Genomic DNA, 27,781 nt, shown 5'->3' on the forward strand with positions numbered 1-27,781 from the left:
GAATGCAGGTTGCGACTGTCTCTGAGCTCATGCACCAAAGCCGAATCGATCCGCCCTTCTGGGCTGTTGATGGCTGCTCTGGAGCACTCTGTTCGGGTCAGGTCTAACAAGCCACCAGTGCGATTCGCTTAAGAGTCGCCGTTGCATAATGATTGATGGAGCAGGCAGGTGTACAGAAGCATTGGCAGGTGACCGCAAGCATCGCTCAAAAGGGGCCAGAATCGTCGCCATCCGCCGGACGGCTCACAGCACGAGAGAGTACTTGTCTGCTGTCCGCTAGGTTGAAGGTCATGAAAAAGAAGTGAAAACAAAAAGAAAAAGAAAACATTTTTTTCGATAAGTTGCAGGCTTTATCCGCCAGAGCGGACCAGCTTGGGCGATTTTGCTTGTGCCAGTCTGATAGCCGCTCTGAGCGGACCTCGCTTGGCCTCGTGGTCTCTGAGCGGCTTTATGCGATCTCAGACGTCACTCTCCGCTGCTCATCGCGCGCACGGCTGGTGGACCCGCCGTCTCTCGCAGTGGCGCTCGCTTCCACTATCAGGATCAACTCCAGGTGGCGTGCTCCTCCGAGCATCTCGCAACAGCGCGCTCTCTCGGCAGTGGACGTCATGGGGCTCAATTCACGATGCATGAAGCCATTCAATATCCCCTCATAGACGCTGCCCACAAAGGGTTTAGAACACCGACTCCTCTCGAGCGCTACTGTGTCTCTTGTTCTTGGCTGAGTGGAAGCGGCCTCACTCGACGACCGCCGTTTCCATCTCTGAGCCTTAAGACAAACGCCAGGGAATGACTGAAGCAACAATGGCAGAAAGAGCGTTTGACATGCGTGAGGATTTTGGAAACGAGGGAGCAGCACGAGACCAAAGGGGAAATATGCTTCTATTTCTGCCATCTGCAGTACATCGATTGGCACTCCGCTGCTGAGCTTCAAGACATCATCATTCAGCTGCTAGTGCGTTCATGCCCCCATGCTTTGCAGACTGGTGTTGCGCTGGTCTCACTCAGGCTGTGTGTCATCCTCTCTGACCAGCATCTCGCTTGCTGTCAAACGATGAGCTTCAACACGCATCGCCAATCCTGCGCGTGTTTGCAGCCCCGAGCCGATTCCTCGGATAAAGAATCGAGCTTCCTCTCGCTAAGACAACGTCTTCCATCGTCCTCCCCTGCGCTTTCCACCACTGTCTCGATCTCTCATTGGGTCAGGTTCCCACGACGGCAGTGTGAAAGGAGCTCGACATCTTCTGACACGAATTCCGTCGGATCGCAGGTCCCATTGCGGAGTAGTAGAAGAACAAGAGAGCCAGTCCGCGCAACGAGACAGCCTGGCGCTTCCCGTCTGTCGCGATAAGAGGACATTCTTTCACTACCCCAGTAGACAAATGGAAGCGAACACGGTCCAGGGACTCACAGGTGCACGGCACTGCAATCACAGAACAATGTGTGCCGCTTGTTTGGGTGGTTCTATCCAGTCTCGAATGTGGCCACCGCATTCCACTCGCGCCTTTCCAGCTCCGCTCGTCATTGGCTCAGTCGCCAGTCAGGCATCCCTCAGCTGCTCACTTTGGCTCGTGCTTGTGCATGCGCCGCCTGCAGCACCGGACCAGCAGCAAATAAGCAATGTTCCTGAAAGCGACTTTATCCTGACCTGCTCGACACGCATTCTGAAGACCTTTGCAGCTCTTCTGCTCCGACAGAGACCTCGTTCATGCGTCGGAACGATGATGCGATTTGCCCAACTTTGCTCTATTGTCCCTGATCAAGTTAGCCCACAAAGGACTCAGTCCGTCCATGCAGCGCAAACTCACTCTGTCTACTTCCGCGTGTGTCACTTTCCAGGTCGCTGTCACGCAGCAACTTCGATGCCACTGTAAGGACCTTTGATGGCCCTCTTTCAGCCTCTGATCACGCAGCTGCTTCCGTGTTTTGCTTGGCTAGCTGAGCTGACGTGCTTCTACACGCCAAGATGCCGAGCTGTCTGATGATCAAGACCGACGACAATTCGAATGTACACACGGTCATCTTTGCTTGCCTTTCAGCCAGCGTCCAGATCGACGGGCATCATCATCTCCGCTTCTTTTCAGCGATCAGGCCCATCCGGCCACGTCGTTACCCATTTGGACCTCCGCCACCGTCAAGCGTTCCGTTGCAGTTTTATCCTAAGCGACTACCCATTCCCCAATCCCCTTGTTCCATTTCGGCGACTTTGCCGTCATCGATGCGACGTCGCTCTTCCAATTCAGGAACGCAGACCTCCATCACCGCGCGCCGAGGTGGCATACCTTTGCCCCCTTTCCTCTCCGTCTGTGATAATCCGGTTGCTCGACGTCGTGCCTTCGGTTCCGACATTGTCCTTCGCCGTCATCTCCGCCTCCATCTGCGCTTGGCATTGTCCTGTCGCAACAAGCTAAAGTCATGCGTTGCATTTTTCCGGCCTGCTTCGATTTGAGCTGTCAGCTGTCTCAGCCAGCCCTGTCTTGTCACGCATCTGTAGTCCGCACTTCGCATGTAGAACGCTGCATGCTCATTCCCCTTACCATGGAACATCGCTTCTTCCCTCCCCAATACTCGGATCTTTTGCGCTCTTGCTCCTTTCCTCCCTCCCTACTGCACTGCACCGCACCGCCCATCGTTTCTATCCCTTTGCTTCGGACTTTCTCTGTTTTGTTTGCGTCCTTCCCGTTGCGCCCGGCGCTCTCGCATCGTCCCTCTTAAGGCGTTTGTTTGCTGACCTCCGTCGACTTTGTCCGTCTACATCGAAGTCTTGTCTTCGCCCTTTTGTATGCCTTCTAGCATCACCTTCCTTTCGCCCTTTAAAGGCCCCAGCATTCGTTCTCCAGCTGCTCCTAGTCTTCGACATTGCAATCGGCCTCTCCCTCTGTCCGTCCTTGCTTCTCCACCTTCGTATCTCCTCGCTGAAGCTATTAACACACACCGCCAGCGGAATCGCTGCCGGACGATCAGACCACCATCAGCACGATCGCCGCAGGCCCGATTCCGGCAGGGTCTTCCAAAGGTGCGACCACAGCATCGTCCCTGGCAGCTTTGACAACTAGCATCACTGTCGAACGCCAAGCGTCCTTGCTTAGGTCTCTGACGACTCAGTGCGACCTTGTGCAAGTTCTAAGTAGATCGCGGGAACTCTTCGGATCTGGACGGGACATAAGCTCGCTCACAAGTAGCGCCTCTGCTGGTGTAGGTCAATCGTATGGCCTCTCAGAGGTCCGCTTGATCCCACGTCGTCATACCAAAGGCAAATGCCATTCACAGACGAGTTCACGAATCTTTACGACTGTTCACTCGCCGTCCGACCAGGCAAGTGACGAGCAAGCAGCTGTCCCTCACCGCTTCGACAGGCACACCGGGAGGGAGCGGCCCGTATCTGCTTCCCTCCTCGCGCCCCATCCTTGCCCTTTGGCTAGCACGACCCGATCTAGCGTCGTCATCATGTCTCACGATGGTCGCGACCATCTCGCTTCTTTCGCGGGGAGCTCAAGACACACCGACACGCATGGAGACGCAAGCATCTCAAGCACCGCGTCAATACCTCCCACGGACGACGCTGTCGATACGACAATGGCCCGCAGCCTCTACTACCCTTGCATGGGTAACGTCGACCTCAAGACGTACATCGACGCGCGCATGTATGGCCTGAGCTTCCGGCGTCTGCATGACGAATGGGTGGTTTTGGGCAAACCGCGACTCGACACGACGCATTGGCCACGTCTCATCGGTCACCGAGGCCTGCCCAACTCGCCGCAAGACTTCGTCCATGTGGCAGAGTACTATGATCGAAAGATCTTTGGCCAGGTGCTGCTGATGGAGCAGGGCAAGTCGGCCAACGCCGACCGACCACTGGACGACTATCTTGTCTCGATGGTGACCACCGCTGCCGTGGTCCACGCCGACTTTGTCGTTCATCGCTTCGTCCGCAACCAGCCAGCGGCAGAGGTGGCAGCAGCTCAACAGCACTGGTACCACACCTTCACCGACTTCTTGCAGGACTCGGTTCGACACTTCATCAACGAAAGGAGGATATGCGACCGACTGGCGCCCCATCAGTGCGTCACGCCGCTGCTGTTCGGTCAAGCGTCGTCAATGTCGTACCCTGATCTGCTCCAGGCGATGCACTATCAGATGCAGATCTTCCAAAATCTGTTTCCCAACTTTGGGGAGCACATCACGCGCTGCGCTGCAGCTCAGCCGCAGCAGCAATGGCCAACGGCATCGACATCGGCGAGTGCATATCCTTCCGGCCAGAACGACGCGACCTCACGTTCGCTCGATACCCGACAGTTGGCGTCCACGTCGAGTGGATTAACGGACGTGGCACAGCAGTACGAGCCGGATCCCAGCCGACCGCTCTCGGTCGTGATCATCCCGCCAGAGCTAGAGCACCGCAGCGACCTCTATGCAGCTACCATCGACCCCTCCATCCGCTGCGATGTTCCCGTCGAACGGGTGGCAACCATCATCGACTCTCGGGTGAGGATGTCCGCCTCTACCTCGGCCTCGTCCACCTCCACTCCCGCATCGATGAAAGCATCAGTGCCGATCCTAAGCACTCGCACAACGGGCAGCAGCTTCTCCTCTATCGCATCTCACCCGTCCTCCGACGCCGGTTCGTCGAAACGCAAGCGGCGCGAGGCGAGCGAGCTCTCGCAGGATGGCATCGAATCGACCAGCCTCGTCCTTCGTCCGCCTCTGCAATCGCACACATCCTGGTCTGGCGAAACAGTGGGGCGCTCTGCATCCGAAGAGTATATGATCACGCCCGATTCGGCGTCCGCCTACCCCTCACGCTCGGAGGGCAACCCAACGTCGTACTTTAGCTCTCTGCCCTCGACGCCGACGGAGGGGATATCGGCGCTGTCGACGCAAGATGCGGCGCATCCGTACCTGGACCGTCGTCCACATCGCTCTTCCACCACACTGGGTCCGTTGACGTCTACGTCCGATTCGGACTCGCGCAAGCGCTCGCGCGCCGAGCAGAACCGCGAAAAGATGAAGGCGTACCACAAACGCGTGATGCAACAGCGCGAGGCGCTCGCCAGCGTTCTCGCCGATATGACTGCCCACGTCGGCTCCGTCCCTCTACCACCGACACGACGCAGTAGCGCCCACTCCGAGGACACATCCACGACAAGAGCGCGCGGCAGCGGCACTTCGGAGCAGAGCTGGTCCGTCACCATGCGCAACAAGCAGAAGCAAGAATCCAAGGCGAGGCTGCGCAAACGCGAGATCGAACAGGTGCACGAACTGCGCCTCTTTGCGAGCCATGCTGTGACGAGTCTCTACGGCAAGGGGATGCAGGACAAGGTGGGGGATGCGGATAGACATATGGCACATGCCATTGTACGCGTGTTTGCGCGCAATCGGGCGAACTGGACCGCGCTTACTTCGGCAGAACAGAGGCTGATGGGGGAGGTGGCCAAGCTGTCGTTGAGCGAGGATGAGGAGCGGCTCCTCCGTCAGGCCGGGTCCAATGAGGTGATCAAGATGCTCATCGACCGGATACAGATGGAGGAGCGGACGGGGACGTTTTCTCTCTCCACAGAATCGACTCCTCTGCTTGGCTCGAGCTCGTACGACCATCGCGGCGGCTCCAGCGCGACAGGTCCCTTCTTGACGAGCGGCAGCACGGCATCGCGCGCAACGAGTATCCAGCAGTTCGCACGGCAGAGCGGATTCAGTCCAAGCCTGGTGCATCCTGGATCGCTGATGATCTCGCCCGGCTCGTCCGAGTATGGAGCGGTGTCGCCGTCTGGCATCCCGCGGCCGGCTGGAGAGGAAGGAGGAGATTACTTCGGTAGCACGGATCGAAGACGATATGCGTCATCACGGTATTCGGACGCCAGCGATGCGGCGCCCTCGGTGCTCAACCCTGCTGTGTCGCCTGGGTATCCTGCGGCGGAGCAGACGAGCGCTCATCTTCCAGCGCGCAGCCCGGGTGCGGGGGCCATGATGTCCCCTCCCAGCGTGCTTGCTGGGAGCTACGGGTACAACGCCATGTACGCTGGAGGAGGTGCACAGCAGCACCGGATGAATGTGCAAGGGATGGACAGGCAGACGGCGTCAGGTGTGGGAGGACAGCAGACGCCATCGATGGAAGATGCACAGCTACGCATGTCGACGTCGTACGACGGACGCGGCTATGGACAGACGATGGTGGAAGGTGGTTCTCGGATGGAGCCAGGGACGGGGATATACCACTCGCAGTCGATGCAGGCTCCGTCGTTTGGATATCCAAGCAGCATGGGCTCGCACGGCGCGGGGCATCCGGCGGAAGGACAGCAAGTGTACGGTCTGCCCTCGCCGAGCTCAACATCGACACTGCAGCAGTATCGATCTAGCTCGGGCGGTCATTCGCAGTATGGGCAGTCGTACCAACAGAACCCGTACGATCAGCAGGGCCCGTACGGGGGTCAGTAGGGAAGCGGACAGAAGGGCATCTAGCATGTCTATGGCAGTGCAAGTAGAGGGTGCGACCCATCATGGCTTCATGAACAAAAAGCGGAAAGGACCATCGCCGAGTCGAGCTTTGGTCAGGCAGCAAACAAGTATAGTAATCTGGTTAATAAGATCTCTGGCGTATGCACAATCAAGGACTCGCCACTGCTTTGACGAGCATAACAAGAGAGGCTCATCGTGAGAGGCACCGTCATTTCTGGCGCAACATGACCATCATTCAAGGAGCGATCAAGAAGACACGCGTGCATACAGAATCTGGACGGAAGTGTGCAACCTTGGCAGAGTTTGACAGCTCCGAGCCAACGGTACGCCCTTGCTAAATGAGCGGACGGTCAACCCTGCACCGAGCAGGTCATGTAGTGCATTGCGGTCGGTGAGTAGAGCAAGACGAGTTCGACCGAAGAGATCCGAGCTGACAGCGAGTCAGGCGAGGCAGGCGAGGCTCCGAGATGACATCTGGCGCTCTTTTGATTGGCTGGCCGCGCAGCTGCTGTGGTGAGGTCGCGTGAAATGGATTTCTCAGCCGAGCTTCATTTTTGGCCGTGACTCGAAGGCAGAGGCTGCACACGGCCGCATTTTCTATCGAAATGTTAGACCTCTGCTTCCTTCCCCAGTCCGGCGGTGCTTGGGGCTCGATGATGCCGAGCACCCCACCCGCCCTTTGGAAAGACACACATACATATGCGGCTCGTGCTTGCAGCTTACACCGCTTGGTTGTCATGCAGTGTGCTTCGATGTGCTGGCTGTGTGGTCTCGAGCGTCGCATTGACCCAAGAGGGTGTGTGTCTGCTGCGCTGGGCTGGGCTGGGCTGCGAGCGAGTGCGTATTTTCGTTGAGCCCGCATTTCCGGTTGAGTCCTAATTCCAGAAGAAATTGGACCAAGAGGCGCAGGCAGCCTCACAGCCTGTCAGAGTCACCGCCCTTTTCCTTTGCACACGCAGTGGCGCAGACCGTGCGTCGAGAGACATTCAAGAACCATTCACCTTCCACATCCTTTCGACCTCCATTCATCATCGTCATCCTACGCTTCGAACATCCGCAAAGATGGCGCCCAAAACTCTTTATGAAAAGATTTTCGACTCGCACCTCGTTCACGAGGAGGCCGACGGCACCTGCCTCATCTACATCGACCGTCATCTCGTCCACGAGGTCACTTCGCCACAAGCCTTCGAGGGTCTCCGCAATGCCAACCGCAAAGTGCGCAGGACTGACTGCACCCTCGCTACTGTCGACCACAACATTCCCACTGCCTCGCGCAAGGCCTACAAGGACACAAAGTCGTTCGTCGAGCAGGCCGACTCGAGAACCCAGTGCCTCACCCTCGAGGAAAATGTCAAGGCGTTCGGCCTTACCTTCTTCGGTCTCTCGGACAACCGTCAGGGTATCGTGCACATCATCGGCCCCGAGCAGGGCTTCACTCTTCCCGGTACCACCATCGTGTGCGGTGACTCGCACACGTCTACCCACGGTGCCTTTGGCGCTCTCGCCTTCGGTATCGGCACTTCAGAGGTAGAGCACGTGCTCGCCACCCAGACGCTTCTCCAGAAGCGTGCCAAGAACATGCTCATCCAGGTCGACGGAGAGCTCTCCGAGGGAGTCACCTCCAAAGACATCATCCTCCACATCATCGGTCTCATCGGCACCGCCGGCGGCACTGGCCACGTCATCGAGTACGCTGGCTCCGCCATCCGTGCCCTCTCCATGGAGGCCCGCATGTCCATCTGCAACATGTCCATTGAAGCCGGTGCCCGAGCCGGTCTCATTGCGCCCGATGAGATCACCTACGAGTACATCCAGGGTCGTCCCCTCGCCCCCAAACAGGGCGCCGAATGGGACCAGGCTCTCGCCTACTGGAAGTCTCTCCCTTCGGACGCCGACGCCAAGTACGACTCGGTCATCAAGATTGACGCTAAAGACATCCCGCCCACCATCACCTGGGGTACTTCCCCACAAGACGTCGTCGCCATCACCGGTTCCGTCCCCGATCCCAAGAACGCCAAGAACGACGCCGAGGCCAAGGCCTGGTCGCGCGCTCTCGAGTACATGGGCCTCGAGGCCAACACGCCCATGGAGAAGATCAAGATCGACAAGGTCTTCATCGGATCCTGCACCAACGCGCGTATCGAGGATCTGCGTGCGGCCGCCCGCGTGCTGCACGGACGCAAGGTCGCCGACGGTCTCTACTGCATGCTCGTCCCCGGTTCCGGTCTGGTCAAGAAGCAGGCCGAGGCAGAAGGTCTTGACAAGATCTTCCAAGCTGCCGGATTCGACTGGCGTGAGGCCGGCTGCTCCATGTGTCTCGGTATGAACCCGGACCAGCTGGCACCCGGTGAGCGATGCGCTTCCACCTCGAACCGCAACTTTGAGGGTCGTCAGGGTGCCGGTGGACGAACGCACCTGATGTCGCCTGCCATGGCTGCCGCATGTGCCGTCACTGGTTATTTGACGGATGTGCGCAAGGTCGTGGGTCAGTCTACCGCCAAGGTGGGCAGCGAGGCTGGTAAGCCCGAGTTTGAGATCCAGGTTTCGGACGCCAAATCCTACCTCATCGACGCAACCCCCGCCCCTGCACCTACCAGTCAGACTCCCGCACCGGCGCAAACCGACGAAGACGCCATCCGCGACATCCCTGCCTCGAACATCACCACCGCCGGCGCCGGCATGGAGAAGTTCACCGTCCTCACCGGCGTCGCTGCCCCTCTGGAGCGTTCCAACGTCGACACGGACCTCATCATCCCCAAACAGTTCCTCAAGACGATCAAGCGCACCGGTCTGGGCTCGGCCCTCTTCTGGCCCATCCGCTACGATGCCAAGACGGGTGAGCCCGATCCGTCGTTCGTTCTCAACCAATCCCCTTACGATCAGAGCAAGATCCTGGTGGTGACCGGACCCAACTTCGGTTGTGGTTCTTCGCGTGAACATGCCGCCTGGTCGCTGCTGGACTTCGGCATTCGCGCCGTGATCGCCGAGAGCTTTGGCGACATCTTCCGCAACAACCTGACGAAGAACGGGCAGCTGCCGGTCATGCTCCCTCACGCGCAGATCGAACGACTCACACAGGACGCCAAGGCGGGTAAGGAGATCACGGTGGATCTGGAGAACCAGGTGGTGGTTACCGCCGATGGAAGCGAGAAGTTCGCCTTCGAGACGCCCGAGTTTACGCGCCACTGCCTGCTCAATGGGCTCGACGATATCGCGCTGACGCTGCAGAAGGATGCGCAGATCGCGCAGTTCGAGCAGCTCAGAAGCCAGCAGACGCCGTGGCTCGACGGGTTCGGATACGACAAGGTTGGCGGCAAGATCGAGGGTGTCGTTAGCAAGGCCAAGGGGCTGGTTAACAAGGTCGCTGGTACCGAGTGGTAGGCTCTGCTTGATACAATCTCACATTTTCAAAAATTTCAGCTTCTTCAGTTTGACAAATCAAAAGAATGCATCGTCCTTGTTCTTCGTCTCCGTCTGCAACCACTTCATACTGTGTCACATCTGCCACGAAGCTGATCATATCACATCTGTCACAAAGCTGATCGTGAACACTTCTGATGGTCTGAGAGCGAGACACAAGCCTCCAAATGTGATCCGAGCCTAACCTTGAGGTGTGATGGTACAGACGGCATCGCACCCCGTCAAATTCTTAGCTATCACAATAGGTGACGGTGCGGAAGAGACCTCACCATGTCTGGATGGTGCTCGCGATCCGCACATGAAGCTCTGTTCTGAGAAGGAATGCATTCGTGACGAGACTAAGCTCAATCACAGTTCCGAGTCTACTCTTGACGTGTGACGAGCCGAAGAGAGCCAGTCTCGCTACACGTCGTGTCTGCACCAACTGTATCACATTCACTTCTTGATCGGCGAGACCGCCGTCAAGTGTTCTAGATCTGCTCAGCATTGCTATGTCGATCGACAGAACCTTCCAAACTTTGTTTCTGCCCGTGATCATAGAGTGAATCACACTTTTAGCTTTTGGCCTCGTCGCGATCACAGACCTGTCCGCTACAAGGCTCCGTCGGCCGACGGAGCCGGCACACGAAGACCGCAGACGAAGACCGCTAAACCTTCTTTTCGGCGTGATCATAGCGTGAAGGCTATATCATAGCATTGAGATTTGGCTTCGGCGGGCTTCTCAGCTTTCCGCACTTGACCCGCACTTGACCCGCACTTGACCGTCTTTCCGCACTTGCCTTTGAGACGTTTGACAGAACTCAGCCTCGAGACGAAGGCATAAATACTGGCCACTTCCTGCCCCCCGTTTCCCCTTTCCTGCCAACACCATCCCATACTCGACCGGTCTCACCTGACCTGCCCTCAAGATGACGGACAAGTACCCCACACCCGACGAACTTCTGCCCCTTACGGGCGACACTCCAATCGTGACGGACAAGCCCACGAGAGAATTGACGATCGTATTCGAGGTCACCAAAGAGAAAGGGGACGAGCTTGTCGCCATTATGAGCCGCCTGCAGTGCTACGTCGGTCACGTCGAGCACCCCGCCGTCGACCCCAAGCAAGAGGAGCGCCGAGTCGAACGCTTCGGTCAGGACCAGGCTACCCAGCACGCTCAAGAGAGCAAGCACGAGGCAGTCCAGCAGGCCATCCACCCCGTCCACACCCAGGACAAGGCCCAGGGACACGTGCACGCTGACGACCTCGCTGACGACCTCGCTCAGGTACACGTTCACGACAAGGGACACGTCCGCGACCAGGGACAGGGCCGTGTGCCCAAACGCGACGATGACGAAGACCACTTCTAGGGCGTAGAGGCTCCCGACCCGACCCAGGCCCCCCTTGAGCTGCTGGAGAGCGCCAAGTAAGCCTCACACCAGCAAGACGGTCCTGTCGAACTTCGCCCTCATCACTCCTCAAAAGTCAAGACAGAAAACCTCACCAAGACCCTCACATGACCGCTCCGTTCATCACAAAAGTCAGTCGAGAAGTGTCTTCGTAAAGAACAAGCAATTGCATCCATTTCCAGATCATTCGTCCTTCTGCAGCTCCTGCATGCGTACCAGGTCGGCATAGATTCCGTTGAGCCTGAGCAATTCCGCGTGCTCGCCCTTTTCCACCACCTTGCCGTCTTTGAGGCAGTAGATCATGTCGGCGCGACTGATGGTGCTGAGTCGGTGTGCGATGGCAATGGTCGTTCTGCCCGCGGCGGCCTTGTCGAGGGCCTCTTGGACGATCTTTTCGCTATCACTATCCAGCGCGCTGGTGGCCTCGTCGAGCAGCAGGATGCGCGGGTTGCGAATGAGCGCTCGCGCAATGGCAATCCTCTGCTTCTGCCCTCCACTCAGTTGCGTTCCCTTGCCGCCCACTTGGGTATCCCACTTGTCGGGAAGCCCCTCGATGAAGGCCAAGATGTTAGCACTCGCAGCGGCGGCGCGAAGATCGTCCATGCTCACACTGTCCGCATCCTCATACGCCCCAAGACGGATGTTGAACTCGATACTCCCGTCGTACAGCGTCGGTTCCTGGCTGACCAGCGCCATGTGTTTGCGCACCTCGCGCAGATTGAGCGTGGATATGTCGTGGCCGTCGATGGTGACTCGACCAGAGAGCGTGTCGTAGAACCGCTGGATGAGCTGGATCGTGGTGCTCTTTCCGCATCCACTCGCACCTACCAGCGCGACGTACGTACCCGGTTTGACATCGACATCCAGCCCGCGAAGCACGCGGACCGTCGGTCGGGTGGGGTATCGGAAATGCACATTTTCCAACCGCAGATGGCCCTCGACGTGCTCCAGCACCGTGCCCTCGTCCGACGTCACATCGATCTCCGGAACCATATCGAGCAGTTTGATGCTGTCCCAAGCGGCGGTCTTAGCGTTCGAGATATCGGGCACGAAGCTGAACGCATTCGACGCCTGGATCGAACCAAACACGACGGCGGTGAGAATCGTAAAGTACTGCCCCGACGTGTACTCGCCTGCGATCAACAGATGCGATCCGTACCAAAACCCAAGTCCGATGATCCAGAACTGCAGCGCTTGGCTGATCGCATACAGGAAGTTGCCGTAGAACGCCGTGTTGCGGGAGATCTGGGAGGGCGCATCGAGCTCGCGCCTGTAGATCTCCAAACAGTCTTCCTCGCGAGTGAGCGACGCAACGACACGCATGGAGCCCGCGGCCTCGCACGCCCTCGCGGCGCTTCCCTCGTAGGCCTTCTTGATCCTCGCATCCTTCAACACGACCAGCTGCAACCGTACGAATCCGGCACTCAGCGTCAGGGGGATGCACGCAATTACGACCAGCGAGAGCTTCCACCCGTTGGCAAGTGCGATGATCGCACCCGTCACCAGGGTCGATATGCTCTGAATAATGGTTCCGAGCGTGACACCCACCAGGCCGTTGATCTTCTGCGAATTATCGGCGAGCGAGTTGCTGAGCGAGCCTGATGAATGCGCGTCTTCGTCGTGGTAGCTCACATCGGCGCGCAGATAGGCGAAGAGCGACATGCGCCGGATGCGCTCCATCAACACGCTCGACGCCTTCATCAGCGTGTACGTCTGGATGCTGATGGCGAGCGTGCAGAGGATGGCGATGACGAAAAAGTACAGCGCCCAGTGGTTCGCATCGCGCAGCATGATGCTCCTGGCTGGTTCGGGACATGGTCCGCCGTTGATCGAACTGCACAGCGAGAAATTCTGCAGCGCATGACCGAATAGGATCGAGAAACAGGGGTAGGCCGCACCGCTGCAGATGGACGCGATGACTCCAGGAAGGTAGAGCGAGAGGACGTGGTCGCGGTTGATCTTGGCCAGACGGTAGAGGAGGTAGAAGATCGAGGGGATCTTTTCGTTCTCCTTGTCCTTGGCGTCTTGATCGCGTTGGCGTTGGGCGAGGATGGCAGAGGCGACGCTGCCGCGTGTGGCCGACTTTTCGAGGCCCGCAGGCATCTCGGCTTTGGCCTCTTCGCGGAGGGCTGCCTTTTCGGTGTCGCTGGTGGCAAGCGGCACCTTGGCGTTGGAAGGAATGAACCTGGTGAGAGGCTCGTCATCGGTGGTCTCCTCGTTGAGATTGGTGGACACCTTGGCACGGATCTTTTGCGCATCGACCAGTTGAGCATAGGCGCCGTTGAGCTCGAGCAACTCGTCATGCTTGCCAGACTCGATGATGACTCCCTTGCCCATGACGACGATCTTGTCGGCGTTCTTGATGGTCGATAGACGATGTGCGATGGTGATGGTGGTTCGATTCTGACTCGCCTGTTCCAGTGCGTCCTGTACCACGGCTTCGGACTGCGTGTCGAGCGCCGAGGTAGCTTCGTCCAACAGCAGAATCCTCGGGTTCTTGACAATGGCTCGAGCGATGGCAATGCGTTGCTTCTGACCACCCGAGAGCAAGAAACCTCTCTCGCCGACCATCGTATCGTAGCCGTTGGGCAGCTGCGAGATGAAGCCGTGTGCATTCGCCATCTTGGCCGCATCGGTGATGAGCGTCTCCTTCTCCTCGTCCGAAAGCTGCTGGTAGGGCGTGTTGATGAGACCGTGAGCAATGTTGGCGCGGATGCTGGTGGAGAACAGGGTGGGTTCTTGGCTGACGAGGCCGATCTGAGTGCGGAGCCATTTGAGGTTGAGATCGCGCAGTTCGACGCCGTCGAGGTAAGCTGCTCCTCCGTCGGGGTCGTAGAATCGCTCCACCAGTGACACAATGGTGCTCTTGCCAGAGCCTGATGCACCGACCAGAGCTGTGACTTTGCCTGCGGGCACTTCGAGCGAGAAGGCGTCGAGCACAGGCACGTCCGGTCGAGCAGGATAGCTGAAGTCGATGTCCTTGAACTCGAGCTTGCCCTCGCAGTGGTCGGGACGCAGACCGCTGGGATCCGAGCTGTCGATGGGTGGAACGCGATCGATGGTCTCGAACACCTTGGAACCGGCAGCAAAGGCGTAGGAAAGCGCCTGCATGTTAGGTGCCATCATGGCCATAGAGAAGGCGCCGATAAGAATGGAGAGAATGACGTTCATCACGGTGCCCGAGGCGATACGACCACTGGCCAGCAGCTTGGCGCCAAAGTAGAAGGCCAGCGCGTATCCACTGTAGATGACAAAGAAGAAGACACCCATGCCAATGCCCTGGAAGAGCGATCGCTTGATGCCAAAGCGCGTTGCTTCGCGGTTGCTCTCATCGTAAAGCTCGACGAGGTTGTCCTCGATACCGAAGGCCTTGGCGGTGCGGAGGGTGGCGAGCGACTCCTCGGCGATGGAAGCTGCCCTGGAGACCCGGTCAAGTTCGGCCTGCTGCAGCTTAGCGGTGACGGCGTTCATGAGGGCACCGGCGATGATGATGCATGGGATCATGGAGCTCAAGGCCAGTGCGAGCTCCCACGACTTGACGTAAGCGACGATGAAACCGGTGACGAAAGCACTGATGAACATGACCGACATGGGGATCTTGTCGCTGATGCCTTCTTGGATGAGCTGAATGTCGCTTTGAATGCGGGTGGTGATCTCTCCAGCACCGACGACATCAAAGTAGGCAATGTCCTGGCGCAGAATGGCCTGAAGGTACTTCTCTCGAATGCGACGAGTGATGACCTGGCCGGTGTAGACCCATGCAGCCATGTAGATGTAGGTTGCGACGAGCATGGCCACGCCGATGTAGACGAGGAAGAGCACGCCATGGACGATCTCCCTGTCCAGGTGATCGCGTGCGGCAGGGATGTCGCCATCAAAGAGAAGAGCGTTGGTATATTCGAGGAAGGCGGTGGTGAGACTACCGAACACGATGGTCATGAGTGGCTGTACGGCACCGGCAGCAGCGGCGGCAACGAGACCGATGAAGTTGAAGATGTGATCCCAGATGGTGGCGTAGCGGTAGAGGTCCTTGAAACCGACCCGGTCGACAGTTCCATCGTCCGCGACCTTCTTGGACTTCTTCTTCTTGCTGCGTTTTGTTTTGGCAGCGGAGTCGTCCGTCTTTTCATCGCTCTCTCTGCCTTGTTCACTGGATTGGGTGGAGGAAGTGCTGCCAGTGTCGTGTTTATCAGAGGTAGCAGCTGAGGTTGGGGGACGCTTGGCTTGGTTCACGGTGATCTGTACGTGGTCGGATGGCGACTGCTGCGGTACTGATGAGTGTGCTGGTACTGCTGCTGCAGAGTCGTGTGTGTCGTGATCATGAACCTCGTCTCGGTCGTCCTCGTCATCGTCATCATCTAGGGCATGAACAGGCTGCGGGTCGCTGAGGATGGCGTGCTGAACATCCTTGGCGCCTGAGTCTAGATGCGGTTGCAGATTGGAATAATGATGGTCCTGCGGCAGGAGCCGTGAAGAAGCAGGCGGCGCGGTGACTTGATCGACTGCGCCAGGAACACCTTGAGGAACCGCATTGGCGGTGGCAGCAGATGCGCGGCTCATGGTGATGATGGTGGTGACCGGCGATCTCCCATGGATGGCTGGATCTAGGGGCGACAGGGTGCCTCGGTATGTCAGCACCTGGCGGTGAGGGAGCCAGTCATGCGGATGACCAAAGGGGAGGATGGTGGTGGACGAGGGATGAGTGTCGACTGAGCCTTGCTAACTCGGCAGTGGCTTGTCCGTATTCCTGAGCGGACCCTGCTTTGGCTCTAGACACTGAGTTCTTGGCGCCAAACACGCGCGCATTCGCTCCAGAAATAAGGCTCCCTCAAGCTATCACACTCGTCCCCTGTTTGTAGTCACGATCTTGCAGGGTCAGTACGAGACCCTCATTGATCGAGGTCAAGCTGGAGCGCAGCCTGCTAGACCCGAGTGAGAACAGCATCGAACAGCGACGTCAGGAGTGGGTTTGTTTGCCGCTGTATTGCCATTCACGGTTTATTCATATGCAGTCCACGCTGTCTGCACCCTGAACCCTGGCCCCACCCGCACAAACACACACAACTCTGTTCGCCACCGTGTCAACTCATCAACGCCAAATCAAGTTGACGAGTCTTCGAAGCGGCTTTGCTGTCAATGAATGGCATGCTGCCGCTCGCAAAGAAGATCCGGTTGCGTCAACGGCAGGCTAATCAAGTCTCGAAAAGCGTCGGCATCTGGCAGTTCCGCGGGATGAAGTGGGTGCCGCGTTCCGTTTCCCGTTTCTCATTTCACTTGACGCCACCGCCACTGAGATGATCATATGCAAACAACTGACATTATACTGAACAGCGGGAGAATGAATACAGCGACCGACTACTTGCACACGAGAAACACAACAATGCAACTGTAGAGACTGAAACCAAATCCTGAGAGTGGTGATAGCGAGTCAATGCTCAAGCTTCGAGACCCTTGACCTCGTCCACCTGGCCTCGGATCTGAATCACGCGCGACGTTGTCTTGTCAAACCAATCAATCGCAAGGTTAGCCGACGCCTGCTTGGCTTCCTGCTTCTCCACCTCAGCACGGCGTTGCGCAATGGCCACGCGGAAGCGTTCTTGCAGATCCCACGAGGCAAGACGGAGCACCTTTCGTGTCTCGCGTCCCACCCGGGCCGAGTGAACCGCGGTGAACGATGCCTCTTCGCCTTGAGCTGATGACGAAGAAGCAGAAGGCGCCAACGTAGTGAGGGCAGCGCTGTCGTTGGATCGAAGCAATGTGCCTGATTGCAGACCGGACTTGATGCTGCGCCCAATGTTGCGAGGTACGCTGTTGGGCAGGTCGTAAATGAAGTAGACCACCAACCCCGTCGACACCACGGCGAACACTGGTCCGGCCCATCGGCGAGCCGTAGGATTGCCGACCAGATCCGAGATGCGCACAAGCGTATCCACAGCCGACTTGACTCCCAGCGTCTTGCCGCCCACCAATGTCAGTGCACCGAGACCGAGCGACAATGACGACACCAAGCTCAATTCGTCATGGCTGCTCTTGTCCTTCTTGTCGCTCTGATCCTGTGACAGACTGCCGCCAGTGACGATGGTGAAGTGGTGGTAGGCGTCAAAGAAGTCGGACGGCTGCACCTGAACTACCTGAGATCCGAGTCCAAGACCCACGAGACCAGGCATCGCACGTCGTTTGGCAAACATAACATCCGGGTTGAAGATCCTCTGTCGCTTCTCGGCGTCGTTATCCGGAAGATGCACCAGCCCGAGCTTCTGCACTCGATCCACCGCTTGCGAAGCTGTGCCGCGAGCAGTGTCTTCCACCGAGCGCAGCGCAAGCTCTAGCGAAGACGTGAGCGCGTGTCGCACCTCCTGTGCATACTGCCCCACGTTGAAGAGACCAGGGTACACTGGCAGCTGCACTGCTTCGATAGCGGGCTTGCCGTTGCCAATAAGGTCAATGGCCGACGACAGCTTCCGCTGGGCTTCCTGCATCACTGCAGTCACCGCCTCGTCCTCTTCGCCCTCAACGACCGTCTCGAGCTTCTGCTGTGATGCCTGACACTTGGCGAGCTCCGGTCGTGCCACCTCGAGAGCCTTGGTGGCTTCGGCGAGCTCGATCTGTGCTACCTGCGTGTTGATCTTGGCGAGGAAGATGATATCCGAGAGCAATCGTAGCATGTATGTCTTCGATGGCAACAGCTTCGACTTGGCTCGCTTGAGCAGCACAAAGTCCCGCAGCGCCGCTTCAAGACGAGCAAAGGACTGCAGGCTTTCCGAGCTGCGACTCTCGATCGTCGAACCACCTTCCACCTTGCGGCCCAGCTCCTCTGATGGCGTGTCGGGTGCCGCAGAAGAGTCGCTTTCGGCGCCGAACACGGCCTGCGAGTCGACAAAGTGCACCAAGCTGGCGGCATCCTCGTAAGTGCGTGGGCTGAGCTGGCGAATCTGGTCGAGGACAAGCTTGCGGCACTTGTCCTTGTTCTTGATCGACTCAAACTTGTTGACAACAATGAAGACAAATGCCTTGTCGTGTGAGGCGTTCCACAGGAACTCCTTGGCGGAAAGGGTAAAATGGTTCTCGGCGCTGACAACAAAGACGACAACGTCGATCTCCTCCTGACGAGCGAATAGAGCGGTGGTCTTGAGGCTGTCGCGGTTGAGACCGGGAGCGTCGATGAGGGCAATGTCGACGATGCCGTTCTTGAGCAGAGAGTCTTGGGTGGCGCGAGTGTCGTGAGCGTAGCACTTGAGGATGGGTGCATCCTCTGGCGAGACCTCTTCGGCCTCAGCAACGATCTGCTCGACTTCCTCGAGTGTGTGACGTGTGAATGTCGAGTCGTCCTGCGAAGAGTACTTGACGCCCTGCTTGAGCATGTGAACTTCTTCGACGTTGCCGTTGAGTTCGGAAGCGTCGAGCACCTCGCAAAAGACGGTGGTGCAGGGTTGCTGGTCGGTGGGCATGAGGGGTCGGCGGAGCAATGCATTGACAAAGGTGGACTTGCCTGCATTGAGATCACCCGTGACGAGCACCTTGGACTGCGTGTCGGACAGACGCTGCTTTAGGTTCTCAAGATGGCGCTCGGACTTCTCCATCCTGCCGTCAAGCAGCTGCGCTACGGAGGATCGCTCTAGCGAACGCATAAGAGCCTGAGGGTTGACCGCGACGGATCCAACACGAAGGTCAAGTTTGAGTACCGACATGTCTGTCGACTCGTCGGATTCATCATCGTTCTGACTCTGTTGATTGGTGAGGGCGTTACGAGCTGGTGTGCTGGGCAAGCTAGCGTGACCACCCGTGGTGTTCAAGCGCATGAAAGCGGGTGGCATGGGACGGTGAGCGCTGTCGACCGAAGAAGTGTGCAGGTTGGCGTCGGCTTCTTCGAGGCTGTGCTGGGAGTTGGAGTGCGAGCGCTTGTGGGACTGACTTGATGAGCTGGCTTTGTGGGCGTCATCGGCAGCAGCGTAGTGGATCAAGCGCTTGTTCTTGTTGAAGTCGCGCAGGTCGGCAAGGAGCGTGCTGGTGGTGTCAATGGTGCCCAGTAGCTTGTCACGAGATTCTTCAAACTCGGATGTGTGTTGGGCGAAGGCCTGCTGTGCATCCTGCTGAGCACGAGCTTGGTCGATGTGGCGCGGTTTGGACTGGAAGAGTTGACCGCCGTCGGTTGCGGTCGAATTGGAGGCGGGTGTGGAAGGCGACGCGACGGTGAGGTTATGCGAGGCCGAGTCGTTCCAGGTCTGTGATCGCAGGACCTTTTTGACAGGGGTGGCGTACTGCTGTGATGTGTTGTTGTCCGTCATGGTGAACTAGAGTGCGAATTTCCGGCCGAAGACGGTAGGTTGTGTGGAGTGTCAGCTTTTGAGGAGGTGCTGCCTGGTTCCTGGCTGATGCCGAGTGGATGCTATGAATCAGATGTGGATGGTGCACATGACAGAGCCATGTAAGAGGGACCGGTAAAGGAAGGTATGTTGATTATGAAGGAGGAGGTTAAGAGGTGGTGTGAAAGGCAAAGATGAGTTGAAATGACGAAGTGAGCCAGCTGAGCGCGATCTTGGAGGCAAACCTCACCCAAATCCAAACTGAGGCAATCACGAATCCTGCCGAGCTGTTGCTCAGCAAATTGACTCGGCCGTCAAGGTGTTGGTGTTCCAAAACATCTACAAACTTGGCAGCAGCCCAGCTCAAGAGGGTCACTTGACCGCTGATGTTGCCGCTACGCATTTTTGCAAACTTGAGGATACAAGGGGTCTAACAAAATACGAAAAATTCAGCAGCCTCGTTCCTCACCTTCATCGACACAGCCGGGTGTGATGGCAAGGAGGCCTTCATACAAGGCAGGAGCACAGGCATCGTGACGGTTCAAAACGGCTCGTGTTGCATCATGCGTTGCGTGCCAAGACAGAAAGAGGTTGCTTGCATTGAGTATGCCGCCGTTTACACGTAGTCGAAGAACTTCATGTCGACCTTGTTGGTGAGGTCCTTGGCCTGACCCATGAGAGCCTGGAAGTCCTCACCGGCACGGTGCTTGCTAGTAGCGACGTCGCTCCCCTTGTTATCGTATTGCTCTGTTGGTGCAGGAAAGCAAAAATGATGCGTAGAGATGAAGCAGGGGAGGTCAGCAAGCACGTCTGGCGAGCAGGAGGAGATGCCTCTTTGGCGAAGCAGCTGGGTGCAGTCGTCACACTTACCAAAGACAATGATGGTGTTGGGGTCATCGCGGCTGCGGCCAGGAACGTAGCCGTGGCAGTCGGGCTCCTCGTCCGAGTTGGCGCGAGCAGCCACCTTCTTGAGCAGCTCGACGATCTTGTCAGCCTCGGAAGCACCCTTGGCCTCGATGCTGAAGGGAATAGATGGTTCGAGGAAGTTTCGCAGAATGTGTCGATGTCGCGGCCAAGGGCAGAAAGATATCGGGTTGGTCAGTGACAATGTCGATTGCGGCTTTTGTTGGCTCGAGAGGAGGCAAGATACTTACGTGACCCACAGCATGAACTTTCCGGTAGGAGCAGACATGTTTGAGATTGTTATCGTGTTGGTTGGGTGGTTGGTGGTACGAACGCAAGAGGGGTGGGAAGGATCAAAAAGAAGTTGCGAAGGGTCACGCACTTGTCACCACGCACAGATGCCTCGTTTGGTTGGGCCGGCTGTCAGTCCGACGGTTAGCAGGCTCGCTTTTGATAGCCGGAAGCTCTGAGCCGTTGAGTAGCCGAACCAGCCAGCAAAAGTGGCCGTGGAGGAACTAAGTGAGATCTAACATTGTTTTCAATAAATCGAAGATATGCAGGACGACGACGCGCTGCATGTCGTCCGCCCACCATCCAACCACCGGTGGGGCTGAAACGGCATCGATCCGGCGTTGCCGTCGGTCCCACACTCCAGACTCTCAGATCATCTCTATCACGCGGAGCGGACGTATGCAGTCCACCTGTTCCCGCCGACTATTTGGGCGCAAATGTCTTCCGTAGGTGATACGAGTATGGAGAACGAAAGTCGCCGAGTCAGAGCTGCCAAAGTGAATTCGAACTTGACCCGAAAAAAGTGATTTTTAGAGTGAAATTTTGGCGCTGTGATTGGGCGAGAAGAGTCTTTATCCGCTGCAATTCCACGCTCTGACTCGCATTCGCTGTTGGAAAGATCGACAAAGGATCCCTGTTCACGCTCGATATCTTGTCACTTGGTCACCATCATCGACACACAATGCCTTCGTATCGCACATCGAAAGCGCTCGGCCTGCTTATGGTCGCAGCCTCGTTCCTCCTTCTCGCCACACTCGCTACGGCACAAGACTCTTCATTGATACCCGACTCGAGTGCTTCGCTATCAAGCAAGAAACACCATAAGCATCACAAGCATGAGGACGCCGAAAAGCACCGTCTCGAGGAATGGAGCAGCATCATGGGCTGGTGAGTCCTTCCAAGCCGTCTCAAGATCCTTGTCTTACTGTGTCATGACTGACAATGCCCTTCTCCTTCTGTCCAACGTGCTTGCCGCCCTGTTCTCATCCTGCTGCTGAATAGGGTATCGTAAGTAACACTCTCACGATACAGCTACGTCGGATCTCGTCTTCTGCCTTCGCCAACAACCAGCTAAGTCACAATCACCTTTATTTCATCCTCTTCTCTCTACCATCGTATCCTTGAACCATCACAGGATCGCTTGCTGGGTAATTGTCTATTCGCCGTACGTGTCTTCTCCAAACCCCTCTTTCTAAACCTCGTCCTCTCTTCTTTCGTTTGCCGAACATCTTCCTTACATCGTCTCCAGGTCTTGCCCTCTTTCAGTCAAATGCATCAAAACTACATCTCCAAGTCCGCAGAAGGTCTCTCGATCACTTTTGTCGTCATCTGGCTGGCCGGTGACGCCCTCAACGCTGCCGGAGCGTGGTTCCAGGGTCTTCTCTGGACGATGATCATCCTTGCGCTCTACTACTGCGCATGCGATTGCGTCCTCATCTTCCAATACTGGTATTACCGCAAGTACTACCACCGCGGTGTCAAGATCTCGACCATCTCCGCTTCCCTCGAAGCCAACGAGCGCACGCCTCTCATCGCCGATGGCGCGGTCATCGACGACGATCTCTCCTCCAAGGACGATGACGAGGACGAGTCGTCCATCCGCAGCCAGATCATCATGCACACCCTCGCCGCTCTTCTGGTCGTAGCGACGGGCGTGGCAGCATGGTGGGTCGCCGAGCACCACTACGGCAGCGACGACGACATCTCCCACCCTGCACCGACACCAGAGCCCGTCGGCTGGAGGTGGGATGCGCAGGTGGCAGGCTGGCTCTCGGCCCTTCTCTACCTCTCCTCTCGCGTACCACAGATCATCAAGAATCGCACCACCAAATGCGAAGGTCTCTCGCTCGCACTCTTCGTCTTCGCGGTGGCCGGCAACCTCACCTACGTCGCGAGCATCCTCCTCAAGAGCACAAAGCACGACTACCTCGTCGAATCCTTCTCCTGGCTCGTCGGCAGTCTCGGCACCGTCTTCTTGGACTTCATTGTGCTCGGTCAGTTCATCCACTACCGCAAGGCGAGGAAGGAGATTCACCGCTTGAGGCGGTCCAGCATCGCACACCAGGAAAGGCCGCGTGTTACACCACAGGCATAGTTTCACGAAGCCGAGGGGTGGTATAGCAAAACTATATAGATACATTTCATCGATTTCGAGTGCCTCCAAAGCCCGTGGTTTCCCTCATACCGCCGAAAGATGAGCTTGAGCCAACTCCCCTGTCATCGTCGTCCCAGCCTCTTCTTCTTGCGCCGCCGCCATATCCAAGATTGAAGCTCGCTTGTGGTGGCTCGTAGTGTCTGTGGCGCGAGTTGGCGGCAGCGTGGCCGGCGAGACCGCCCACGCCGAGGCCTGTCCAGAAGCCTGGTCTCCATCCTGACGAGCTCGAGTCGGGGTCGGGTTTGGGTGTGTATGGTGGTGGTGGGTTGTATGGGCCTGTTCCTGGCCACCAGCCTCCGCCTCCGCCGCCACCTCCTCTTCCTCCACCGGTGTTTGCCCCGCTATCTCCCCTGATGGCTCTGACAAGTCCGATGACGATGAAGGCGAGTATGCCCAGGAACACGATCCAGAACAGCCCTTCAACTAGCGCCTCTCCCCACCTCGATCTCCCGTTGGGTGTGTAGCTGCGCCATGGGTCGTCTGCGCCCACACCACTCGGCAGGAGGGTGTACTCCAACGCACAGCTGTCCTTGAGCACCCACGGGTCGTCGCTGTAGTCGTACCCTTCGCAGGAGACCTCGACGCGACCCATGCGCATGGTGCGTGGCAGGTCGGCGTGGCACTTCCACTGCTCGTTGCCCATCGACTGGCACTGCACCACGTCCGGCTGGTAGCGCTGGCAGGGAGACCCCACGCATGTGAGTTGCGGGAGTGGAGATGTGCGCCGATAGGCGGTGCGCTTGTCCGAGTAGAACGTGAGAGTCTTGAGAGAGTCCATGCGAATGCGGCGGCCGGCACCGTAGTAGGGCGCATTGGGCTGGTAGGCCGAGGTGGGGCTAAGCAAGAGGAGCGCGGCGAGCAAGGCGCTGGCCAGCACGCCGAGGAATGGAGCTTTCTTCTTCATCGCTGCCATCGCTATGTGAGCTTGTCAGCTACGATGGCATCCCTGATGGTGTGTCAGAAGGGACAAGAGAGAGAGAGAGGCTAAGCTTGAACGCTGGTTATGCAGGGTCAAGGTGACGTGGAAGTCTTAATTTTTCAGGCTGCTGCGCCTCCACAACTCTCTGAAACACACACGGCGGTTTAAAAGCATTTGGTCTACTGTGAACATAATTCAATATCCTCATCGACTACAGGTGAGGATTGCTGACCATAACCTTCCTCAGCTTGTACGTCGCCGTCCTATCTCCGAGCACATCTATGACGACCTTCGCCAGCCAGTCTCTCGTCTCTGCGGGGTCGAGAACGGTATCGATCTCTGCCATACTGGCCACGTTGATCGCGCGTCCATTCCTGTACAGCCCTTCTACCGCTTTGTCTGCGACCTTCTTGCGCTGCGCCTCATCCTCGATCTGCGCCAGCTGCTTCTTCATGCTCAGCTGTACAGCGCCCTCGAGCGACATGGGTCCGAGACTTCCGGCCGGCCACGAGGCGCAGATCGAGTTGCTGAGCGTGCTGCCGCCGAGCATGGCTTGAGCGCCCAAACCGAAGGCTCGGCGGAGGACGAGGCCGACGACGCGGCCGCCGGACTGCGTGAACTCGGCAGCGGCGGTGAACCAGTCGCCAAACGTACGGAATGATCCACCTGCAGTAGAGGTGCGTTCGAACTCGGGACCGACCATGAAGCCAGGCGTGTCGCAGAGGCTGATCAGGTGCGTCGCCCGAGTGCGGGCCAGCAGCTTGAGCAGACGGACGGCTTTGAGGGCTGCGTTGATGTCGATGGCTCCACCGAGCGGCGAGGTTGGATCGTTGGCGAGGATGGCAACGGATTGACCTTTGATGCGCGCGAAGCCGGTGATCATGCCCTTGCCCCAGTCGGGTGCCAGCTCGACAAAGGACGAGTCGTCCACGAGAAGCGAGATGACCCGTCGCATGTCGAATGCTCTTCGTCGCTCTTCCACCGAGGGTAGACACGTTCGGAGAAGTTTGACGTCCTGTGAGTAGACCCACTGACGTTCGGCCAGTCGAGGTTGCGTGAAGTGGCCGACAACCTTTCGGGCGATCGCTGCAGCGGCGTCTTCATCTGCCACAACGATGTCGACGCCTCCGGTGTCGGCGTGGATCGATGTGGGTCCGATCTCGTCCGATTCGAAGATACCCAGTCCGCCTGCTTCGATCATCGCCTTGCCACCCATACCGATGGACGTCTTGCCTGCCTTGTTCGCTCCACCTGCCAGAGAAGCATTGCCACCACGCGTAGCGATGACCACATCACATGTACCCAACAGTGCCGCATTGCCTGCGAACACGTATCCGTTCGCCACGCCGACCACGGGGATGCCTTGCGCCCGGACCTGGCCCATCAACGCGAAGCTCGGGGTCATCAGCCCGGATGCTGTTGGGAAGTCCGTATCGCCCGGTCGACCACCTCCGCCTTCAGCATACAGCACCAGTGGCGCCGGATGCGACAATACGGCTGTCAGGATCCGATCCAGCTTCAAATGGTGGAAGTACCCTTGCGTACCAGCCAAGACCAGGTAGTCGCCCATGATGAGTCCGACCGTGTGCGCGTCGATGCGACCGAAACCAGTGACGATGCCGTCGCCGCTGGTACGGGCGATGAGATCTTCGGGTGAGTACCGCTTCCTCTGCGCTGCGGTAACCAGACCGCCGTATTCGAGGAACGAGTCAGGATCGAGCAGCATGCTGAGATTCTCGCGGACGGTGCGGAAGCCACGAGCGTGACGCTTGGTGACGGCGGCTATACGACCTGCATCGGAGATGGCCAGACGACGCTGTTGAAGCTCCTTAAGCTCGGGACGGGCGACTTCGGGATCTTCCGCTGGTTCAACTGCTGCTGCTACTGATGAGCTCGCGCTGTCGGCCGAGCTGTCCTGGGCGTCGGAGGTATCGAAAACGATCAGAACATCCGACGAGTTGACTACGCCTCCTTGCTGGACAAGGATCTTGTGTACGACGCCGCCGGCGCATGCAGCATCTGCTCGCACGACGTGCTCCATCTTCATCGCCTCCAGCACCGCCAGCTCTTGACCCAGTGCGATCTTGTCACCCTCCTGGACCGACAGCTTGACGACGAGGCCGCTGAGGTGCGAGCGGATGGCGTGCTTGCCCTGCTCCTCCTTCCAATCTTCCTTCTGACCTGTTGCATCGCTCGACGCTGCTCCCGTGCCGCCTTTCTGCCTTGCATCGATCTCGGCCTGGAATCGACTCGAGTCTTGCAAGAAGCGTTTGAAACCAGACTGCACTGTGTGGATGTGCTGCCTGCCCCGCTGGACGCCTTCATCGCTCAGCAAGGCCAACAGGAAGGGCAGATTCGTTCGAACTCCACCGATCGTCGTGTCGTGCAAGGCTCTCCTTGCTGCGTCGACCGCCGAGCCGTACGTCGGTGCAGTGACGATGACCTTGGCCAGCAAGCTGTCGAAGAGCGGATTGACCTTGTACTGCCCCAAAGTTGGATGCGGTGCATGTGCGGCCGTCTCGATGCGCACATATCCGCCTACGGGCCAGATCAACGACGAGATGGCCCCCGCCTCTGGATGCGTTTCGTCCGTCTCGCCTCTAAACGACTCGGCGTTGACGCGCAACTGGATCGCCGTCTTTGTTGAGAAGGGTGCTGCTGCATCGCCTTGCATACCCAGTTGCGGCAGGGTGTGTCCGAGACCCACGAGCAGTTGAAGGGCGACGAGGTCGTGACCCGTGACATTCTCCGTGATGGTGTGCTCGACTTGGATCCTCGGATTTGCCTCCATGAAGTAGAACCTCTCTGCCTCCGGCTCGACGAGGAACTCGATCGTTGCGAGACTTCGCAGGTTGACCGCTTTGGCCAGACGAAGTGCTGCATCGAGCATGCGCTTTCGAAGAGCGCCGGGGAGGTGAGGAGCAGGTGCGATCTCGATGAGCTTCTGATTACGTCGTTGGAGCGAGCATTCGCGGTCCCAAAAGTGACAGACCCCTCCGCGACCGTCTCCCAGCACTTGCACCTCGACGTGCTTGGCATTGACCAAGAAGCGCTCTGCGTAGACAGTTCCATCCCCGAAAGAAGCCGCGGCTTCGCGGGAGCACGATTCGTATGCTTCCTGGACCACTTTGTGCGTTTCTGTTGGGTTGGTTGGGATGGTGACCACCCGGATGCCACGACCACCGCCGCCGTTGGCCGCTTTGAGGATGATCCTCGATCCAGCGGAAACGCCCTTCGCGAACGTCAAGATGTCATTTAGCGCTGTGGCGGAAGACGTGCTGCCCTTGGTGCCCTCGAGCACAGGTACGTCGACGCTATTCGCCAGCTCGCGCGCAACGACCTTATCGCCCAGCCTCGCGAGCTGCTGCTCGGTCGGTCCCAGGAATACTAGCCCCTTACTCTCGCATAGACCCGCAAACTCGGCATCTTCCGATAGAAAGCCGTACCCCGGTGCAACACCCCAGCAGCCCGACTGAAGAGCCGCGTCGACAATAGCCTGCTTGTCGAGGTAGGCACGAGGCCCCTCGCTAGCGAGTTGATGCGAAAGGGTCGCCAACGAGACGTGCACTGCGTTGGCTTCCGAGGGTGTGTAGATGGCAACGGTCTCGATGGAAGGTGTCGAAGGGGAGAGCGGGAAGAGCTGATAGGTGCGGACGAGACGACAGGCGATCTCGCCGCGGTTGGCGATGAGGATGCGGCGCGGTTGCATCGTGACGCTTCCTCTGGTTGGGATGTCAATGCGAGAGTCCGATGCCGGCTGAGAAATTGGGCACAGCGTTATATGGCCTAGGGGGTGGGGTGTCTATGAGGGACGAGTGGGTCGAGAACAATGACGCGAAGAATGTGGGGTCTGGGCACCCCGGATAGCGTGTGGTAGCCGGTTAGCCGGAACCAACACGAAGCGAATTCGGATAGCGGAGTGCGGATCACGGCCAAGATTTCGCTGCGC

General features: G+C 58.0%; 9 protein-coding genes across 9 annotated transcripts; 4 read left to right on the forward strand and 5 right to left on the reverse strand.

The window, feature by feature from the left end:
• Positions 1-3,447: 3,447 nt before the first annotated feature.
• Positions 3,448-6,432, forward strand: PSEUBRA_003115 (uncharacterized protein; the record flags this gene model as incomplete). The annotated part of the gene is made up of 1 exon (XM_016436246.2): positions 3,448-6,432. The coding sequence occupies one exon, from the start codon at positions 3,448-3,450 to the stop codon at positions 6,430-6,432; it is 2,985 nt and encodes a 994-aa protein (XP_016292289.2).
• Positions 6,433-7,515: 1,083 nt separating this feature from the next.
• On the forward strand, positions 7,516-9,834 carry PSEUBRA_003116 (Aconitase A/isopropylmalate dehydratase small subunit, swivel; the record flags this gene model as incomplete). Its single annotated transcript, XM_016436244.1, has 1 exon — positions 7,516-9,834. The coding sequence occupies one exon, from the start codon at positions 7,516-7,518 to the stop codon at positions 9,832-9,834; it is 2,319 nt and encodes a 772-aa protein (XP_016292290.1).
• Positions 9,835-10,781: 947 nt separating this feature from the next.
• PSEUBRA_003117 (uncharacterized protein) lies at positions 10,782-11,222 on the forward strand (the record flags this gene model as incomplete). The annotated part of the gene is made up of 1 exon (XM_059465006.1): positions 10,782-11,222. The coding sequence occupies one exon, from the start codon at positions 10,782-10,784 to the stop codon at positions 11,220-11,222; it is 441 nt and encodes a 146-aa protein (XP_059321361.1).
• Positions 11,223-11,444: 222 nt separating this feature from the next.
• PSEUBRA_003118 (ABC transporter, transmembrane domain protein) lies at positions 11,445-15,821 on the reverse strand (the record flags this gene model as incomplete). Its single annotated transcript, XM_016436256.1, has 1 exon — positions 11,445-15,821. One exon carries the CDS (start codon positions 15,819-15,821, stop codon positions 11,445-11,447), a length of 4,377 nt encoding a protein of 1,458 aa, XP_016292291.1.
• An 875-nt stretch (positions 15,822-16,696) lies between these two features.
• Positions 16,697-19,546, reverse strand: PSEUBRA_003119 (Dynamin, GTPase domain protein; the record flags this gene model as incomplete). The annotated part of the gene is made up of 1 exon (XM_016436252.1): positions 16,697-19,546. One exon carries the CDS (start codon positions 19,544-19,546, stop codon positions 16,697-16,699), a length of 2,850 nt encoding a protein of 949 aa, XP_016292292.1.
• Positions 19,547-20,180: 634 nt separating this feature from the next.
• PSEUBRA_003120 (Antibiotic biosynthesis monooxygenase) lies at positions 20,181-20,756 on the reverse strand (the record flags this gene model as incomplete). Its single annotated transcript, XM_016436265.1, has 3 exons — positions 20,181-20,311; positions 20,435-20,583; positions 20,719-20,756. The coding sequence occupies 3 exons, from the start codon at positions 20,754-20,756 to the stop codon at positions 20,181-20,183; spliced, it is 318 nt and encodes a 105-aa protein (XP_016292293.1).
• A 684-nt stretch (positions 20,757-21,440) lies between these two features.
• On the forward strand, positions 21,441-22,853 carry PSEUBRA_003121 (Cystinosin/ERS1p repeat; the record flags this gene model as incomplete). Its single annotated transcript, XM_016436245.1, has 3 exons — positions 21,441-21,646; positions 21,894-21,906; positions 22,008-22,853. 3 exons carry the CDS (start codon positions 21,441-21,443, stop codon positions 22,851-22,853), a joined length of 1,065 nt encoding a protein of 354 aa, XP_016292294.1.
• Positions 22,854-22,899: 46 nt separating this feature from the next.
• On the reverse strand, positions 22,900-23,817 carry PSEUBRA_003122 (Protein of unknown function DUF1183, TMEM66; the record flags this gene model as incomplete). The annotated part of the gene is made up of 1 exon (XM_059465007.1): positions 22,900-23,817. The coding sequence occupies one exon, from the start codon at positions 23,815-23,817 to the stop codon at positions 22,900-22,902; it is 918 nt and encodes a 305-aa protein (XP_059320660.1).
• A 226-nt stretch (positions 23,818-24,043) lies between these two features.
• PSEUBRA_003123 (Carbamoyl-phosphate synthetase large subunit-like, ATP-binding domain protein) lies at positions 24,044-27,541 on the reverse strand (the record flags this gene model as incomplete). Its single annotated transcript, XM_016436263.1, has 1 exon — positions 24,044-27,541. The coding sequence occupies one exon, from the start codon at positions 27,539-27,541 to the stop codon at positions 24,044-24,046; it is 3,498 nt and encodes a 1,165-aa protein (XP_016292296.1).
• Between the last annotated feature and the right edge of the window lie 240 nt (positions 27,542-27,781).

This window comes from Kalmanozyma brasiliensis (assembly GCF_000497045.1).
Source record: "Kalmanozyma brasiliensis GHG001 unplaced genomic scaffold PSEUBRA_SCAF20, whole genome shotgun sequence".
NCBI lineage: Eukaryota > Fungi > Basidiomycota > Ustilaginomycetes > Ustilaginales > Kalmanozyma > Kalmanozyma brasiliensis.